This window comes from Miscanthus floridulus, chromosome 4, assembly GCF_019320115.1.
Source record: "Miscanthus floridulus cultivar M001 chromosome 4, ASM1932011v1, whole genome shotgun sequence".
Lineage (NCBI taxonomy): Eukaryota > Viridiplantae > Streptophyta > Magnoliopsida > Poales > Poaceae > Miscanthus > Miscanthus floridulus.
The window spans coordinates 22,998,716-23,016,853 of record NC_089583.1 but is presented as its reverse complement, the minus strand read 5'-3'; the positions used below and the strand labels follow the sequence as shown (position 1 = coordinate 23,016,853).

The 18,138-nt window shown below is 49.7% G+C and overlaps 1 protein-coding gene across 2 annotated transcripts; it reads right to left on the bottom strand.

Annotated features, from left to right (window-relative positions):
* Positions 1-9,096: 9,096 nt before the first annotated feature.
* Positions 9,097-10,339, bottom strand: LOC136551152 (protein CASPARIAN STRIP INTEGRITY FACTOR 1-like). Of its 2 annotated transcripts, XM_066542736.1 has the most exons (4): positions 10,136-10,339; positions 9,962-10,048; positions 9,567-9,619; positions 9,097-9,413 (listed from the first exon to the last, which is right to left on the bottom strand). In XM_066542736.1, exons 2-4 carry the CDS (start codon positions 10,044-10,046, stop codon positions 9,276-9,278), a joined length of 276 nt encoding a protein of 91 aa, XP_066398833.1. In that variant the 5' UTR covers positions 10,047-10,048; positions 10,136-10,339; the 3' UTR covers positions 9,097-9,275. The 2 variants fall into 2 exon arrangements, with proteins under 2 accessions (XP_066398833.1, XP_066398831.1); XM_066542734.1 differs by having other exon boundaries at positions 9,962-10,338.
* Positions 10,340-18,138: the final 7,799 nt, after the last annotated feature.

Here is an 18,138-nt window from a genome sequence, read left to right as displayed (position 1 = left end):
GTTGATGATATAGTTGTCAAAACCAAGGAAGCTCATACCCTTGTTGACAACCTGGAACGCACCTTTGCATCCCTTAATACATTCCAGTGGAAGTTAAACCCAAAGAAGTGCATCTTTGGTGTTCCTTCTGGCATACTACTCGGCAACGTCGTCAGTCACGACGGCATACGCCCTAACCCGGAGAAAGTCAAAGCTGTCTTGGACATGAAGCCGCCCAAAAAGGTGAAGGATGTTTAGAAGCTTACCAATGCATGGCCTCCCTCAGCCGTTTCATATCAAGATTAGGCGAAAAAGGATTACTGTTCTTTAAACTACTCAAAGTTGATCTACGCCATACAAGATTTAGAAGTTGATCTATGCCATACTGATAACATCCCAAAAGTTGAAGCACTACTTCGATGGATATCGTGTGGTGGTCATGACTGAGTACCCTCTGCGAGACATCATTAGCAACAAGGATGCGAATGGGCGCATCGTCAAATGGGCAATGGAACTATGCCCCTTTTCCTTGGAGTTTGCAAGCCGCACTACAATCAAGTCTCAGGCACTTGTTGATTTCATCGTCGAGTGGACAGACTTAAGCACGCCTGCCTCTCCCGGATCCGACGAATATTGGACGATGTACTTCGATGGCTCTCTCAACATTGATAGTGTGGGAGCAGGAGTCCTTTTCATGTCACCATCCAAGGAGCAGCTCCGGTATATCCTCAGGATTTATTTCCCAGCATCTAATAATGCTGCCGAGTACGAAGCATGCCTACATGGTTTGCGCATTGCGGTTGAGCTTGGCGCTAAACGTCTATACGTCTACGAAGACTCTGCTCTAGTCATCAACCAACTCAACAAGGACTGGGACACAACCAGCGAAAAGATGGATGCATACTGCAAATTGATCAAAAAGCTGGAAGGCAGGTTCTATGGCATCGAGTACATACACGTGGTCCAGGACAAGAATCAAGCAGCGGATGCACTGTCAAAGTTAGGATCATCCCGAGCAAAAATCTCACATGGCGTATTCGTCCAAGACCTACTCACGCCTTCCATCGAAGAGGAAGATTCCACGGCAGACAAGCCTCCAGACCAGAAATTGGTGGCTACGGTTTTGGCGTCAAGCACCGCCGAGCCCCCTCCGACCACTCATGAGCCCGACTGGAGAATACCTTTCATCAAGTACCTAATAGATGGCAGTGGTTACACTGATCGGATAGAGAACGAGCGCCTGATGCGTTGCAGTAAGCAGTACCTGCTCGTCGATGGCAAGCTATGGTGCAAGAACGCAAAGGAGGAAATCTTGATGAAGTGTATAACCTAGGAGGATGGCGAACATCTCTTGGACCAAATCCACTCTGGCTCCTGCGGCAACCACGTGGCCTCAAGAACGCTGGTCGGCAAGGCTTTTTGAGCAGGGTTCTATTGGCCGTCAGCAGTAGCCGATGCAGAGAAGCTAGTCCACCACTGTGAGGGTTGTCAGTTCTTCGCCAAGAGAATCCACGTACCAGCACATGAGATCCAGACAATACCAGCCTCCTAGCCCTTCGCATGCTAGGGGACTGGATATGATTGGGCCCTTCAAACTAGCTCCAGGCAAATTTACATGCGTCTTTGTGCTGATCGACAAATTTTCTAAGTGGATAGAATACATGCCTTTGGTACAGGCATCCTCAGAAAAGGCTATCACGTTCCTCGACCAGGTCATCCATCATTTTAGCATACCCAACAGCATCATCACCGATCTAGGTACTCAGTTCACCGGGAACGCTTTTTGGGACTTTTGCGATGAAAGGAGCATAGTAGTAAAATACGTCTCGGTGGTGCACCCTAGAGCTAATGGACAAGTCGAGCGGGCAAATGGCATGATCTTGGACGCGTTGAAGAAGAGGATGTATAGAGAAAATGACAAAGCTCTCAGAAGATGGCTCAAGGAGTTACCAGCCATAGTCTGGGGACTTAGAACTCAGCCCAGTCGTAACACCGGCGTCTCGCCATACTTTATGGTTTACGGTGCTGAGGCAGTCCTCCCTGCAAATATAGCTTTCATATCAGCATGGGTAGAGAACTTCGATGAAGGCAAGGCCAACGAAGTACGGGAGCTAGAAGTGAATAGCGCAGAAGAGAAGCGGCTCGATTCTTGTGTACTGTACAGGCCAAATACCTTGATGTTTTGCGCAGGTACTACAACAAGAACATTAAAGAGCAGGTTCTTTGTGGTCGAGGGACCTGGTCCTGAAGTGGAAGACGAACCAGGCTGGTGTCCATAAACTCGCAACCCCATGGGAGGGGCCCTTCATGATCAAGGAGGTCACACGACCAACGTCTTATAGGTTAGCTCACCTGGACGGTACGGACGTACCAAACTCGTGGCACATCGACAAGCTTAGATGTTTCTATGCTTAACTACTGAGATATGTACCCCTCTTATACTTTCGATTTACTTCAATAAAGCTATTATGATTTTCTCCGACCACTCTAATGTGTCACTTCGACTTTTATGGTTATTCTAACTTAGCTAGTAAAAGCCGACCACCACTCCTACGGTTTTCAGAGCAGGACCTCTCTCCGGTTCCTCCCAACACGTGCACGAGATCCGCTCTCTACGTTACGGGTGATCGGCAGGTCCCCCTTGATTTGACTTGTCCGCATCTACATGTGCACAGGTCACGCACCTCACACTTCGACCACATGGCAAACTAGGGCCGCACAAACTTTTCGAGATGATGTGTCGAGCAAAATGGTACAATTAAACAGAACGTTATCATGTTCTCACTCAGTTACACCAACATAAGTTTCAAGCTTAAATATGTTTTATACAAAACAAACAAGCTTATAATGATATACAGTTACATTATTACAAGCTTGCCTGAAGAGGCCCAAGTTTACAATAACACAACTATGTCCTCCTTCTACAGCTCTAAGCCTATTACATTGGCTGGTCGGGCCGGGTGGCACCTACTGCTCGCTGCTTTCGATATCCTACTCGAGTCTTGGGGACTCTTGTGCTAGTCGAGCTAAAGGGGATGGCCCCACCGATGCCTGGCTGGTCGAGGCCGCAGGCTTCGTCGGTTGGCTTGCAACTGATGGCATTTCCAGCTGACTTGTCAATGGCGTACCCTGTACAGGTGCTATCCCACCTCCACATAGGTTAATGTCGCCAATTATCTTTGATGACAGGTCCAGCTGGGCCATCCTGAAGCTCCTTCCGCCTTGTCTGGGTCTACCTCCTTCGGGTATCCAGCCTCTAGGCGCTTGAGATCGATCAGAGGGTAGTGGGCACACACCATGCTTAGCACATGGGCACCCGTGTACTCACCCGCCTCCTTCACGAACTCTTGGAACCATCCCCATGCTTGTCTGCATCTCTCGACCAGTCTGAGTTAGGGTTCCTTGGCTCTTCCTCTATGAGCGTCGGATCGACAAGGTCGAGGATGGGCAAAATGCCAGTTGCCACCTCCTAGCACTGGTTCTTCCATGTGTCCCGATCCTCGGTGGCCTTGAGGCGTCGTGCTTTCCAGCCGTCATGCTCTTTCATCATGGCTTCTAGATGCCTCTTGGCATTGACTTTTAAAACTGCACACCATACAAGACATCAAATGTAAAGCCACGATAAGATAAGGCGGGCAACAGAATGAGAACGGTGGTCTGGAATACTTACTCTTCAGTTCCTCCTTCATTTTGGTGGTGTGGTCCTAGAGTTGAGACTGGCTGCGCGCCAGTTTCTCATTGTCCTCCTTTAGGCGACCAAACTCTGCGGTCACGCGGCTATTCTCCTCTTGGAGGCGGGTTACCTCAGCTTCTAAGCCTGCATTACAGCTATCATTACCAACAACGCAACAACACGTGTCATACACTTACTGTGATAAAATGACAACTTACTTGTTTTTTCCCTGCTCTGTGTCATTGAGCTGGCCGACCAGGATTTTGGTTCTGTGTTTCTTGCTCTGTCCTCTCCTGGTCGGCTGGCTTCAAGTTGGCAGGCGCAAGCGTTCCACCTCGGCCGCCAGTTCTCTATTGTTCGCCGTGATTCCCTCAATTTGGTCGAAGCACCTCTTTCGGTACTTCATGGTCTTCATCAAGTCCTGCATATAAACAAGCTAAGTCAGACAGATCGACTACATAACAGGGTCAAGTGGTCAAGCCAAACATACCTAGGACTTCTGTCACCAGACGCTTTGCCGCCCGTTCAACTTTTAGGCTCTCTTCGACCTCTGGGATTTCTTCGTGCATAACCCACTCGTCGTTCTGCCTAGCACGACACATATACATGTTGTCGTTTATCTTGGGGACGGCCCTAGGATTTCTTCTACTTCGTCCTCTTCGGCCACTTGTTCAGGGGGCGGCGCTGGCCTAGAGTCTGCAGTCTCCGCGACCACTATGGCCTTCCCATGAGCCGTAGCATCGGCTAGCGTGCTGTGTGCCAACACCGGTTGCTGCTCCTCGGCTTGGTCTGGTTCCCTTGGCGCTAAGGTACCTGCTTTAGCAGGGTTAGTGCTCGAAGCACTTGTACTTTGCTCGGCTATCTTCTCGACTAGCTGCTCGGGGACTGACATCTGGCCGCTTGTCTGCTGAAGTTCCGGTGGAATTTCTTCTATAGGTTCCTCCACAACTAGCTGCTGAGCAGTTCTTTCCACCAGTACTGGCGAAGCCGTGCCACACCCGGCTAGCTGGTCGGGATTTTCGGTGGACGCCGACCTGATATACCAGGGAAAAGTTTAGAAGACAATAGTATTTAATACAAATTATAAGCTTACATCAAAGTTACAGATTCTTACAGCTTGGAAGCACGGAATGACATGGCGAAGGAGCGTCTCTTCGATCGCGCCTGCTCCACGTGCTCGGTCGGTTCCACCGGGTCTTTTTCCATGACCGGTACTGGCACCGGGGTTTGGCGCTCGACACTTCCCCCGCTTGTCCTCTGTGTTGTAGTGGTCGGAGATGCAATCACTGCTGGCACAGAGGAGCCACCCTGCTCCGTCGACTCCATTTGTCTCCTCCTCTTTCGAGGGACAAGTCGGAAGATGTCTGCATCCTCTGTTTCATCAGTCTGAAAGGGGGAAGATGGCCTGGCGACGTTTGTTGGTAGCCGGCCGCTTGCCAGCAGCTCTGGCGATGCATCCTCCACAACCTCGAGTGCTGCCCAGTGGACGTCTTCGGTCCTGGCACTGGTCTGGGCGGCTGGGCCAGCAACTTGTGGCCAATCCACACCAGGGGGCAGAGACACGAACACTGCTGCCCGGTCATGACCATTACTCTGGGAAACATAAAGGAGACAACAGTGAATTTCTTGTTACAACATGATTCTACAGGTACAAGGAAGCATCATTTACCTTTGGGGGAGGTCGGGCCAGCTTGAAGGCGTGCTCGATGTCGTTTAACTTGACATAATTGGGATCAGCTAGGTTGAATAGCTCCCCAATCCTGGCCTTGACTTCTATCTTGTCGAGCGCCTCTTTCCTGGTCCTTGTTGGATCTACGCTCCCCTGGTACTCGAAGCCAGGATGTACCCTCTTCTGGCAGGGCTGGATCCTTCGGCTGATGAAGTTCCCGACCACACTTGGACCATCCAGCTTTCCCCACGAGATCATCCCGAGTAGTTCTATGATCTGCTCTAAGTGCTCGGGCTTCTCTGACCAGCTGTTCTTCTTCTCCGGAATCAACCCCACGTCGCACAGGGTGATTGTGTTTGGCTCTTCATGGATGTAGAACCACTTCTTGTACCATTCGTCCAACGAGGTGTTCTAGGGGTAGTGCAAGTACTGGGCTTTCATACCATCACGCAGATTGAGGTAGACGCCTCCGGCTATCTTCGAGCCGCCGCTCCCTTTCTTCCGCAGACAGAACAGGTGGCGAAAGAGGTCAAAATGGGGCTGGAAGCCACCATAGGCCTCGCAAAGATGGATGAAGGTGGAGACAAGAAGAATCGAGTTGGGATGCAGATTGCAAATCCCAATCTCGTAATACAAGCAGAGATCCTGAAGGAAAGGGTGCACTGGAACCCCAAAACCCCGCTTGAAGAAATCCTCGAAAACCATAATCTCACCTGGTTGTGGATCGGGGAAGCTTTCTCCTTCCGGCGCATGCCATCCCACGAGTGCCTTGTTATGGAGCACTCCCATGGCGACGAGGTCTTCGATGGTCTGCTCATTGCTCCTTGATTTCCACCACTCCTTCGCCATGACTCTGCCTTTCTTCTGGGCGTCTCTCTTCGCCATTAATCTGCCCTTGCTAAGGGGGTGGATGCGGTGGAGGGGGGATTGGTGGTGATTTTCGGAGGAGTAGGGTTCGGCAAGAGGAAGAAGAAGGTTGCGGCGGCGAATCACAATGGGGATCGGTAAAAAGTAACTTACCAGCTCTATATTATAAATATCCAAGAGCTCCGTCGTTTTGTCCGCCTGAGATTCTTGGGAGACGTGCGCACGCGCCGCAGATGGTTGTTTTCACAACCTCGATATCTACGCCAATAAACGTGCCTCTTCGTTTCCAGTGTACGTGCCTCTTCGTTGATAATGTGAGAGGGCCCACACTGACGCACCTCCATACAGGCGCCAAGCGACTGTTTGCCAAAAAGAGTAAGAAGGCAGAGTGATATGTTATATCCGTCTGCTTTTTTTACTAGACGTGGCAGATTGGACTTGACAGAGTAAGGAGATAAATAAATACACCAAATAATAACACAAGTGGTGTTCTTTTTTTCGCTGCATGTCTTGAGCTCAATGATGGACCAGACCACTGCCGTGCTCGGGGACTGCTCCGACCAGTGCCGTGCTTGGGGACTGCTCCGACCACTGCCGTGCTCGGGGACTGCTCTGATTACTATCGTGCTCGGGGGACTGTCCCGACCACTGCTCGGAGATCATTCTTCTCGGCTACATGTGATTTGTACTCACATACAGTTGAGAGACATTTATTTAGACCTTGCTACAAAGCTCATACTTCGCCTTCCAGCAAGCTCGGGGACTACATCAGTACGATGCACCTGCCGGTGCATCTCGTATCGCCTGCACGACGATTGGATTCTTAACTTTAATGGAAATTCTTTTTTAGACCCTGGCACCACGTGACTGTGTCACCTACTACCAGGCTCGAGGACTAAGTGGGCACACTTCACCTTGCGGTGAATGTGTTTGTTTAATCGATCCCTTATGCTTTGACTGGTTGTAAGGATTACTATCAGTGCTCGGGGACTGTCCCTGACCACTGCTCGGAGATCGTTCTTCTCGGCTACATGTGATTTATACTCACATATAGTTGAGAGACATTTAGACCTTGCTACAAGGCTCATACTTCGCCTTCCAGCAAGCTCGAGGACTACATCGGTACGATGCACCTGCCGGTGCATCTCGTATTGCTTGTACGATGATTGGGTTCTCAACTTAATTAGGAATTCTTTTCAGACCCTGGCACCACGTGCCTATGTCACCTACTACCAGGCTCGGGGACTAAGTGGGCACACTTCACCTTGCGGTGAATGTGTTTGTTTTTCGACCCCTACGCCTCTGAATGATCAAGGACGCTACTGCTCCAAGACGCACTTACATTTCTGTTCAGAAATACAAGTGGGCACACTTCCCAGGACGGAAATCTTTTTCTTTTTTCTTAAGAGCACCATATATTCTTCGAACAACCTACTTCTCCGGCGACGACGGTGGTCAGAGATGTCAAGGACTCAAGCCTTACTTGTCGGAGAAGGTTAAAGTGGCGTGTCGCAGCAGTAATACATGGTGCTCGGGGACTAGCTGTGGGGGTATTAACCCCTATACCCTTATGGCTAAGCTTGGGCCGGCCCGGATCGGTGGGTCCGGTCCACCAAAAGATGACGTGCGGCCCGGCTAACCTGATCGGAGTCCCGCGCAAGGAGTCAAGGCGGATTTGGCGATCAATCAAGATCCTGGTCAGTTAGAATAGGAATCCTTATCCGGCCACATATGGCAATTGTAACTGGATAGGATTAGTTTCCAGATCTGTAACCCTACCCCCCGGACTATTTAAGGCTAGGCAGGGGACCCCTCTAAAAAACATCTCTCATTGACATACAGCAATACAAATCAGACGCATGACGTAGGTATTACGCCTTCTTGGCGGCCGAACCTGGATAAAACCTCGTGTCTGTCTTGCGTCACCGTCTTGTTTGTGGCTTGCGCATCTGTCTGCCGACAATCTATTACCTTAGGGCATACCCCTAGGTAGACTGCCGACCATATTTCATCGACAGTTTGGTCTGCGGATTTCTTGTTACTCTTGGTGGTTGCCGCCACCTTGACGGTTTGAAGCAGCGAGGAATTCAAGCACCATGTTGGTGATTGTTCAGTGGCTTGAATCGGTTAATTTGTGAGGGGTCTTGTGCTCACCCCGCGGGAGATCCTGATGGGCAATTCTAGTGGAATGCTTGTGGCTAGTTGGAGTGTCCTTTGTTGATTGATTCTTGTGGCACCCAAGTTGTAGATCAAGCTTAAGAAGCTTGTTAGCGTGTGAATCACTTACCTAGAGACTCGCCACATTGAGGATTAAGTTGCTGGCAAGCAACCGAACCTTAGATGAAAAACTAATTGTCATCTCTCTTGTCTGGATTGGTTTGCCACTACACTCGTTCTTTATGTTCATATCTAGCTTGTGTAGTTGTAGCTTGTTTGTGTTGCTCTTCTAGTTTAGCTCACTAGTGTAGTTTGTTTAGTTGCCAGCTCTTGTGTGGTTGAGTGCTCTAGTAGTAGAACCAACTTGCTACTAGAATTGTTTCGGAGACTTGCGTTTGGGTGTAATAGAGCTTGACAAAGTAGTTGCTATTAGGATCTCTTATTGTAATAACTACTTTGATCTAGTGTTTGTGCAATTGTAAAAAAAATTATAGATTATTCACCCCATTTTGGCCATCTAGCTAAATCCTTTCAGCTTTCCATTTTGTCGTTGATAATTCGCTGACCCATTGTCAGAGACTTCAGCCATGGACAACACTTTTACTTATTTATCCTATTTTTTACAAATTAAATAAACATACATCTATTACCTCCTAAGAAGTAACAGATGATTCTAATCATATGATCTAATTAAATGGATGGCTCCAAGTGATTTGGTAGTACCACAACAAAGCCTGTGACTACGTATCAATGCAAAGAAGAAGCAAACATGTATATCACATACTCACATCTATAATAAGATATTAAATGTCATGAGAACAGTTTAAGCAAGCCTAGGAATGCCTCTGTATTTATAAATCAGGCACACATTTAAGCTGTTAATTTCCTCATCGGCAACTCCATTGCTGCAACCTGGATATACATGATCGATCAGTTTGGTATGAGCTTGAAGTGTGGCTTGTCCATGGATGGGGAAGGGTCATAGCTGCTGTAATCATTCGTCTTGACGCTAAGCATCCGAGCTTGCACCAATGGCACTAGTGCTTCGTGCTGTTCAGTTCGTGCTGCCTACATATTGATTTTCACATAAAAGTGAGCAAAACGGGTAGATAATTTCTGAAAAAGCTAGATTTATATGAAGCCCATATATAGAGAGATGGACTCAGGGAGATGAATGGAGCGTTTTGGAAAGCCTGTCAGTTTAGTTTTCCTGCTATATACCTCTCCTTGTTCACGAAAGGCATCTTGATCCATCAAGAAACTGTAGTGTCTCCCTGAAAGAAGAAACCATCATACCAGTGAAAACCATGAAGAGTCAAACCTATTTCCTCCAAAAAAAAAAGATAATCACACATTCACACCTCCGATCCTACACATAACTGGAACATATTATTTAGTTCCTTCACCAGATATGCATGCTTTCCAAGATCTACTTATCTTATATCTTGTTGAAACTTAATATAAACTAGGCCGGACCAGCTGGAAGGAGCTTGTTTTAGAGCGAGGTAAAAACAGGACATTGAGTACTCAACAACCATATATTTACGGATTCAAGGCTTGAATCATGGAAAACAAAACTCAAGGACCTCTAGGAAGAAAGAACTACTCGCACAAACCAGCAAATGAAGTCGAGAACAACAAGGCGAAGGTGATGAAAGCAAAGAGGTGGCCAGATCTCCATGGGCATGGCAGCGTCCCCATTTCTGAAATCATGCACTGGATATACTCTGGTAACACGCTCAAAACATGAACCTGAAGCGAGGTGAAGCAGGCCTTAGTTTTTGCCCCACCTTTCTTTGGCCGCGGCAGCCTAATATATAACCAGTCAGCTGAGCAATCTCTAGTCTGCAACAGATGCTAATCCCACTTCCTCTGAACAAGTTCCAAGGGAAAGGGGATTTGAGAATTTTCTGTGGGCAGAGTGTCAGGCTGTCACCTGCTTTCTGCTGCAAGGAATTTTAAGGATGCAGTAATCATGGTGCCTTGGTCTATGCTTGCTTACTTCTCTTTAAATGTTTTTATAGTACACCCTCCATTCCCTATAGGACGTTTTGGTTTTTCTAGATACGTGTATATACATTAGATATATGGTAAAAGAAATGTATCTAGAAAAGTCAAACTGTCTTATAATTTGGAACTGAGGGTGTACTTGACAATTGTAATTGGACCAATGTCCTTTTTTTTCTTTTATACTGCTTCTCCAATACATCAGCACATGCTTTTTTGGGAAGGATTAAGTCCACTTTTAGCCCCTCAATTATTGGGTTCGTCTAATTTTGACCCTCAACTACAAAACCGTCTAATGCTGGTACCCCAACTGTCAAAACCGTTCACTTTTAGCACCTGGGCGCAGGTAGGGCTGTTTTGTCCAACGTGAAGCGGGTTTGACCACGCCACGCTGACGTTGACCACCACATAGGACGTCGGCCTCCATCTGAGTGACATGTGGGGCCCTCATGTCAACCACTCATCCCTCCCTCTCCTTCGTCTAGCTCCAGCAGCATCCGGACAGGCGAGCTCGGCCCCACTGTGGCGGGGGAGATCTGCCCCATCGGCGGACGAGGTGGATGGAGCGTGTGCGGCGGCTTCGGAGGGGGTCGCGCGGCCCTACTGGTGCCGGTGGTAGCAGCCTCAGCGGCCTAGGCGTGGTCCGGCCACACGCAGGTCTGTGGCAGCGGCGACGCTGTTGCGTTCCGACGAGGCGGGGGCTACATCGGGCTAAGCGAGGGGGCGAAGACGGACTACGGCTCACCGGTGATCTGTAGAAGGTTCTAGTTGGCTCGGAGGCGAGCGGAGTAGTGCTAGCCACGGGGGCGGTGGCAAGGCAGCCGACGAACTGGGGTGGCATCGGCGTTCTCGGCGAACCAGCGGAGCTCTGCAAAACTTGTACACAGAGGACACCCGGGAGGTTATGGTGACACAGAAACGAAGCGAAGGTAACAAAGAGAGTGGGCGAGATGGGGTTAGTTGCGGCGGAGCTTGAGCTCGGTGACAATGGCGGCCACCGCCGACGAGAATGGTTCGAGTAATCTTAATAGAGGATAATCCCTGATGGCATCACTCCCAACAGCGAGCTCGAGACCCAAGGCTCCTAAGGTGGTGAGGAATTGGGGAGAGAGATTGGAAACATCACGAATTTGAGAGGGGAAGAGAGACGCTGGTGCCTTCCCGCCGCCACATTTGCACGCAAAGCCAGCGCTCGCGGCGGGTGGCCGGTGGCCCTACTGCCTGCGCCCCCGCTCGCGCCGCGGAGAGGCCTGTCGGGTGCGGTAGGGAGAGGGGAACATGGAGGAGAGCACGACTGGGGCGGAGAGGGCTCGGCTTGGAACGCGGCGGTGTCCCGGCCACGCGCACATACGGTCGAGGACGCGGCGACACCATGGCCGCTGTGCCGCATAGCGAACCGGCGATGGGCGCGCCGCGAGCTTTAGGGCTCGGCTGCGGCGCAGGGAGGCGGTGTCCGCGGCGAGCTCGACTGCGGCGCAGGGGAGCAATAGCTGTCGTAGCCTGCTCGCGCGCTGCCGTGCTGCTTGGGCACCGCCGCCGCAACTTGCTCGAGTGCCACCGCCCTACTCATGCGCTGACGCCGTAGCCTGCACGCGCACCGCCATGGTAGCCTGCTCGCCTTTGGTGACAGGGAGGAAAGAGGGGCCAGCGTGGCACTGTTAGCACCAGGGTGGCGTGGTCAAATCCGCTCCACGTTGGACAAAATAGCTCTGCCCTCGCCCAGGTACTAAAAGTGAACAATTTTGGCGTTTAGGGTACCAGCATTAGACGGTTTTGTAGTTGTGGCGTCAAAATTAGACGAATCTAATAGTTGAGTAACCAAAAGTGGACTTAATCCTTTTGGAATGGTTATTGTAGTTTGATGTTGTGGTTTCTGCCAGTTGTTGCTTTTCTTTTTAATCCCAAATTTCTGCCGGTCATTGCTGGCATGCGCAATTCAAAGCTGATTCTATTTGACGGTATGTGTTCTTTCTTTCGGTAATTTTATTTTTTATTTTTAATTTAAGAGATTCTACATGCTGAAGGAATATGATTAGGTTGATGAATACCTGGGTCTTCAGTATCTGCATGAAGTAATTTGATTCCTTCACTTTTTTTGTGTGTAAGTGTAACTAATTTATCGTCACCGGTAAACCTGGAATAATACACTCTTGTAAAAGAAGCGAGTTGGCTGAAATGAGAAACAGCTGCACAGTGCGTCACATTGTTCAGTATACACATTGGGATAGACATGAAACAGGTCACGCTTGCACTCGTTTGTACCACCGTATAGTTAGTGTTCACACGTTCCATCATCATGTCATGGGAACACCTCAAAGGTACTAGAGCAGTGGCATGGAGATAAATCGAAAGGAAAAGGCCTGCCAGCCTAAAAGAATTGCCACTGACGATTTAGCACCCGTCCGCTTCTCATTGCTTTTGTAGATATGCACGATTTTTGCTGATTGGAGGCACTAGTTGCGGAATCAGGCAGAGGGAATAGTGCTGGAGAAAGACAATGCAAAGTGGCCTTGATGATACCCTGATAGAATGTGACCATCACCATGAACAACGATGCAAAGCATATTGTCACAAGAGGGCAGTAGTGGAGGATAAAGCAGGAGCTCCACTACGGGGTGAGTGCTCTGAACAGTGACAATGTGATAACATGATCCGCACTATCAGAAATATGGAACTTAGGAAAGGTCTAGTAACTTTTGGTGGTTGAATGAAAACATAACTATTATAGTTAATAATGTTTGCTAGTATACAAGATACACTAGCTAGTCCTAAGGATGGAAAAAAGATGGACTTAGCTAGGATATGGTGAAGTTCAAGCAACCAATACTTCAAAAGAAGATTAAAGACAAGTATTGAAGACCCTAGAAGACAAGCAAGAAGCTCAAGACATGAAGCAAGCGAAGAATGGACAACAGGACGCAAAGAAACAACACTCGGATAACATCGGAGCTTTTCAAACCAGAGCCTTTCTAGTGTGACGAGTCTGAGGCAGAGTAAGCAGTAGTGCACGGCATACTTCCCATATGGGCACGAAAGTTTAGCACCGGAAATTCAGTACCGAGACATTGCACATGCGCGGTGGAGAAAATAAGAGCGTCGACGTTCTCTGGTAAGGCACGAAGAATGCTCTAAAGATTAAAGGTGGAGTCCAGAGAGATTCTAATCCTCTGGACAACACACTAGATTTATCAGGTGGGGCACTGAGAAACCACCGGATGAATAGACTTCCAATGGTCGGCAATGACTAATCAACGTTGTAGAGGCACCAAATTTCTCTAGTGTGATCACCACAACTATTCAGTGCTCACTACAAATGCAGCCCAAGGGTCCAACGGCTAGTGGAGTTGGTTGGGGCTATATATACGTGGCCATTTGGAGTGTGTCGGAGTTTTAGGAAACTATAGTTGAGTTGAGACTCGTACATTTGTGCTCTATCCACCATATGCGCTTAAGAGAATATTAGGTGATTAGATGAAGTGCTTGGATTAGTGTTTAGGCTAGTTAGAGGTTGCATTAATTAGCACTTTCTCTAGGTTTAGGACTAGTGTTTAGTCAGGTTTTCATACCTCCTTTCTATTGGTGCTTGCATGCACCAAGTATTGTACTCCTCAGGGCTTACAAGTCTTGTGAGACCTTCCAACCGCTCTTGTAGAATGGCCATCGTTGGTGTAATATATAGGGACGTGAGGCCCTAGAAATTTTTAGACGAAGCTCACCTAGTGGAGACAGCCGGGAGCGGTCCAAGAAAGGCCATATGGAGACCCATTTGTGTGTGGAGAAGGCATGTGGGCTATTGATGGAGTTACCTGACCACGCAACTTGGCTCTTGCGTGGGCATCCTTGTGTGAGGGGATTTAACGAGGCCTACTAGAAAGCATGAGCTTTTCAATACCTAGGGAAAAACATTGTCATGTAGGAGTTTGCATTCTCTAACACAATTATGTTTCCACATTTACCAATTATTTCCTCAGTGTGTGCTTCACCTTCCTAGTCTAGTTTGCTAGATAGTTGATAGGATTGAATGTCTCATGATCGTATCAAGATCTGCTCAGTCTTTTATTTAGAAAAAGATTGAGCCGAATTTAATTGCAATCAATTAGAAGAATAAAGAAGAATTACCGTATTTCTTAACTTATTTTTTCTCTGCTTCTTTATCTACGGTATCCATCACTTCGAAACCATCAAATTTGATCACCTTCCATATTTCAAAAGTTGCGTTCGTTGAGCAAGTATTTAGGAAACAACAACGCTCAATCAATAAATCCATGAGGTAGCAACTTCCAAGTCCCCGAGGATAACAGATAACAATACGGTTGTTTGGTTGGGCTTGCTCCTGTATCAGGTACCGTGTAATCCATTTACAACCCATTCACTCCCAATCCCACCCCTTGATATCACCGCCACCTCTCGAGGCGTCATCGAGAGCATCTCCTTCCATGCGCCTCCGCACTTCTCTATCCTCGTGTTGCCGCACAAACAAATTCTATTTCCCATTACAGTATCTGTCGGTGCAGAAAGTGACCAACTAGTGAATATTTATAGTTTTGCCGTACATTGTGATCGGAGGCGGCCTAGCACCCAATGACATAGGGTTTATACTAGTTCAGGCAACGTACCCTACGTTCAGTTCGGGTCGGTCAGTGACTTTATTCCTGAGCCCAGGTGTTCGAAGTTTGCAGTGGGGTTACAAACGAGAAGGAGGAAGAAGGGGTGTGCAAGAGGTCCGGTCGGCTCCGGTCGGAAAGGCCGAGAGCGACAGGAGCTCCACTATGAGCTAAGTAGTTCAAGCGTGTGCTTGGGGTTCGAACCCGGCGGTTCTGTGGTTGTGAGCTAGTGAACTTGATCGATGTTGATTTACTAGAAGAGACTCTCTTCTACGTTGGAGGGAGCACATCCTCTTTTATAGATAAAGGGGATGGCTTTACAAGTGAGAGGGTGAGGGTACGTATGCTACTGAGCTTTGTTGCCTATGCCAGTGGGTATAAGATAATGGTAGGCGCCCACAACACTGTTGATGTTACTGTAGAATGTTAGATACATGTGGGAGGTTGCGTTGTCTTTTCAGGAATGGTAGATGTCGGTACCTGCAAATACTGTTGATGCCTAGAGGCATGTGAGAAGTTTCACCATGTTCACCCGATTTGGTAAATCCCGGCGCCCACAACACTATCGATGCCCAGAGGCATGTGGGGGGCCTTACCGTATGGGAGTTAATGGCGCCCACAATAATGTAGAGGGAAATGTCGGCGCCTACAATACTGTTGGTGTCAGAGCGGTTGCAGAGTACTGTTCCTGCAGGCGTACAGGGTATGGTCCCTGGTATCGTGGTTTGACTTGTGCGCCCTGGCTTGCTTTCTCCACTTGTCCCCTGGTCCTTTCCGAGTGGACGTCCCTGGTCGGATGGCCCCAGTCGGCTCTGGTCGCGCCAGTCGGAGAAGAGCAGTGAGCAGGGTTTCTACGAACTCTGGTCGGAGATACAGGGTCGGAGTTGGAAGTAGTGCTTAGGCCAGGCCTTCCGATCGGAGAGGCCGTTCGGAGGCGGCTGGAGTCCGAAGTGAGCGCTCCGATCGGAGAGGTGGGCTGAAGTAGTCAACGAGCGGGCGTTATTCCTCTTCGGCCAGACCTTCTGGCCGGTGACTGGACCGCCCTTTCGGCCTGTTGTTTTAGACTCTTGGGTCGGCCCATGAGTTACGTGTTGTCTGCTTGGGCCGAGCCTTGGCGTGGAAGCCGGTCCCCGAGGGACCCCGTGTTTATGAACCTGATAGGAGCCCCTGGGCGATTCGATACAGAGTCGTCAAGGGGATTTTTGTCTTGTCGGCGGGTCTAGCCCCCGGGCCCTCGGGCGGTTCGGGCAGAACCGTCTGGGGGGTCTTCTATGTTGTCAGTGGGGGAGTTTTTCTATTTTGTCGACGGGTGTAGCCCCCGAGCCCCCGGGCAGTTCAGGCGGAACCGTCTGGGGGATGTTTGTTAGCGGGCGCGTGTGTGTGTTTTTAGTTTGAGACGGAGTTTTGCCAACCAAGGCGTCATTGCGCAGCCGTGGCATTTTAGTCACTTGAGAGATTGGGTGAGATGGAGCTTGTGGATCCTGGTGCATTGATGCACGCCATGGGATCGGGTGAGGCAAGTTAGTCTAGTTAGTTTGGGATCGGACGAGGTGACAAGGCGGTGCTCATGGATCCTAATGGGGCGAGATCGGTGTCGCAGACCCAGGTAGTTTTTGGAGCACGGTCGAAGCATAGCCGGATGGGGTGAGATCGAGGTCACAAACCCATGTAGTTTTTAGAGTGCAGTGGGAGTGTAGCCGGATGGGGCGAGATTGGGGTCACAGACCTAGGTGTTTGGAGCGCAGTCAGAAGGGGTGAGTTCAGGGTTGCAGACCGAGGCTTTTGTGTCTTGAGCCCCCGAGTCTCGTTGGGCCTTAGTAGGGGTTGGTGTGAGTTGTGTGCGTTACCCCATCCTCGGTTCCTCACAACTAGAGGGGCTGAGTTTTGTCGCTTGTCCCGATCGCTCGGGCTCGAGTGATGCGCTCGGTGAGTTCGCTAACGGGTATGATCGAGCGGAATCTGAGTTCGTCATTCGTGATGGGGTCGGCATAGCCCTCTTGTGACATTCCACTGCTCTTTTACCTGCAACCCAGCAGATGCCTGGGTCATTCTGGAGACCGACCCGGGTGGCCTAACGGCCTCCCCTCTATGGAGATTCCGTGGGCTTAGCGAGAGGTTTAGGATCAAACAAGAAGGTTGAGATGACCTGGTCTGCTAGACTGGGCGAGGGCCACACGGGGCTCATCTATGTTTTTCTCCCCTGGCTCTGTTGGTTGCTCATGTCGAATGAGGCAATCGCCGCTTCATGACGCAACATAGAGCCTCGTGATGCATTTCGCTACATGTGCGATGCTTAGTTCCTGAGCCCCCCAGGCGGTTCAAGGCCCGAATCGTCTGGGAGGCACAGGCGTATGGAATGAATGCGCGCATGGATATATGAAATGATTATAAGGAAATAGAGGGGGTTGGTAGTGTACCTTGATGACTTGAGTGACGGGGTTCGGAGAGCTTCAGTCGGAAATGTTCGACCAGGACCCGTGCTCATCGTTCATGGAGTCGGCATGGCCTACATGGGGCGTCCCTTCGCTTCCTACCTATGTCTCAGTGTGTCTTTCTAAGCCATTCGATCAACTTGGGAAGCCTAATGGTCTCCCCTGGCAGAGATACCGTTTTGGGTTTTTCCATGTCCCACCTGGGGATGTGGAGAGCTGCTCATGTGCGGTGGCGCTTTGGTTCTTGTGTCTAGCGTGCAGTAGTGGTTGGTCGTGCGATAGTGGTGGGCCATGCCCAGGCCATGTCCTATCCGATCAGGAGCCGTTCCGTCGGGCAGGACACGTCTCATCGGTCAGGGCATGTCTCATCGGTCAGGGTGCTTCTCTTCTTCCTCTTCCTTCTTGCCATGAGTGTTCCTAAGAGCCGCGGTGGTGCCTAGGAAAGAAAGGGGAGAGAGCGAGGGAGAAGAGAAGAACTCACCAATCCTTTTGTGATCCCGGAGCGAAATGTCGAGCAAGAGGTCATCCACCATGAGGGAATCAGTGTTGAAGGCCTACATTGGGAAGGGGCTCCTGCCGTTGAAGGAGGTGGTGCACTAGAGGGTTCCCAGGAGGGAGGAGTTCCCGCAACCTCGGCCCGACGACGTGGTTTCCTTTCTCACCTTCCACGAGCGTGGGTTAGGATACCCCGCGCACTGGTTCCTGCGTGGGCTCCTCAATGAGTGGGGTCTGGAGCTGCAGCACCTTAAT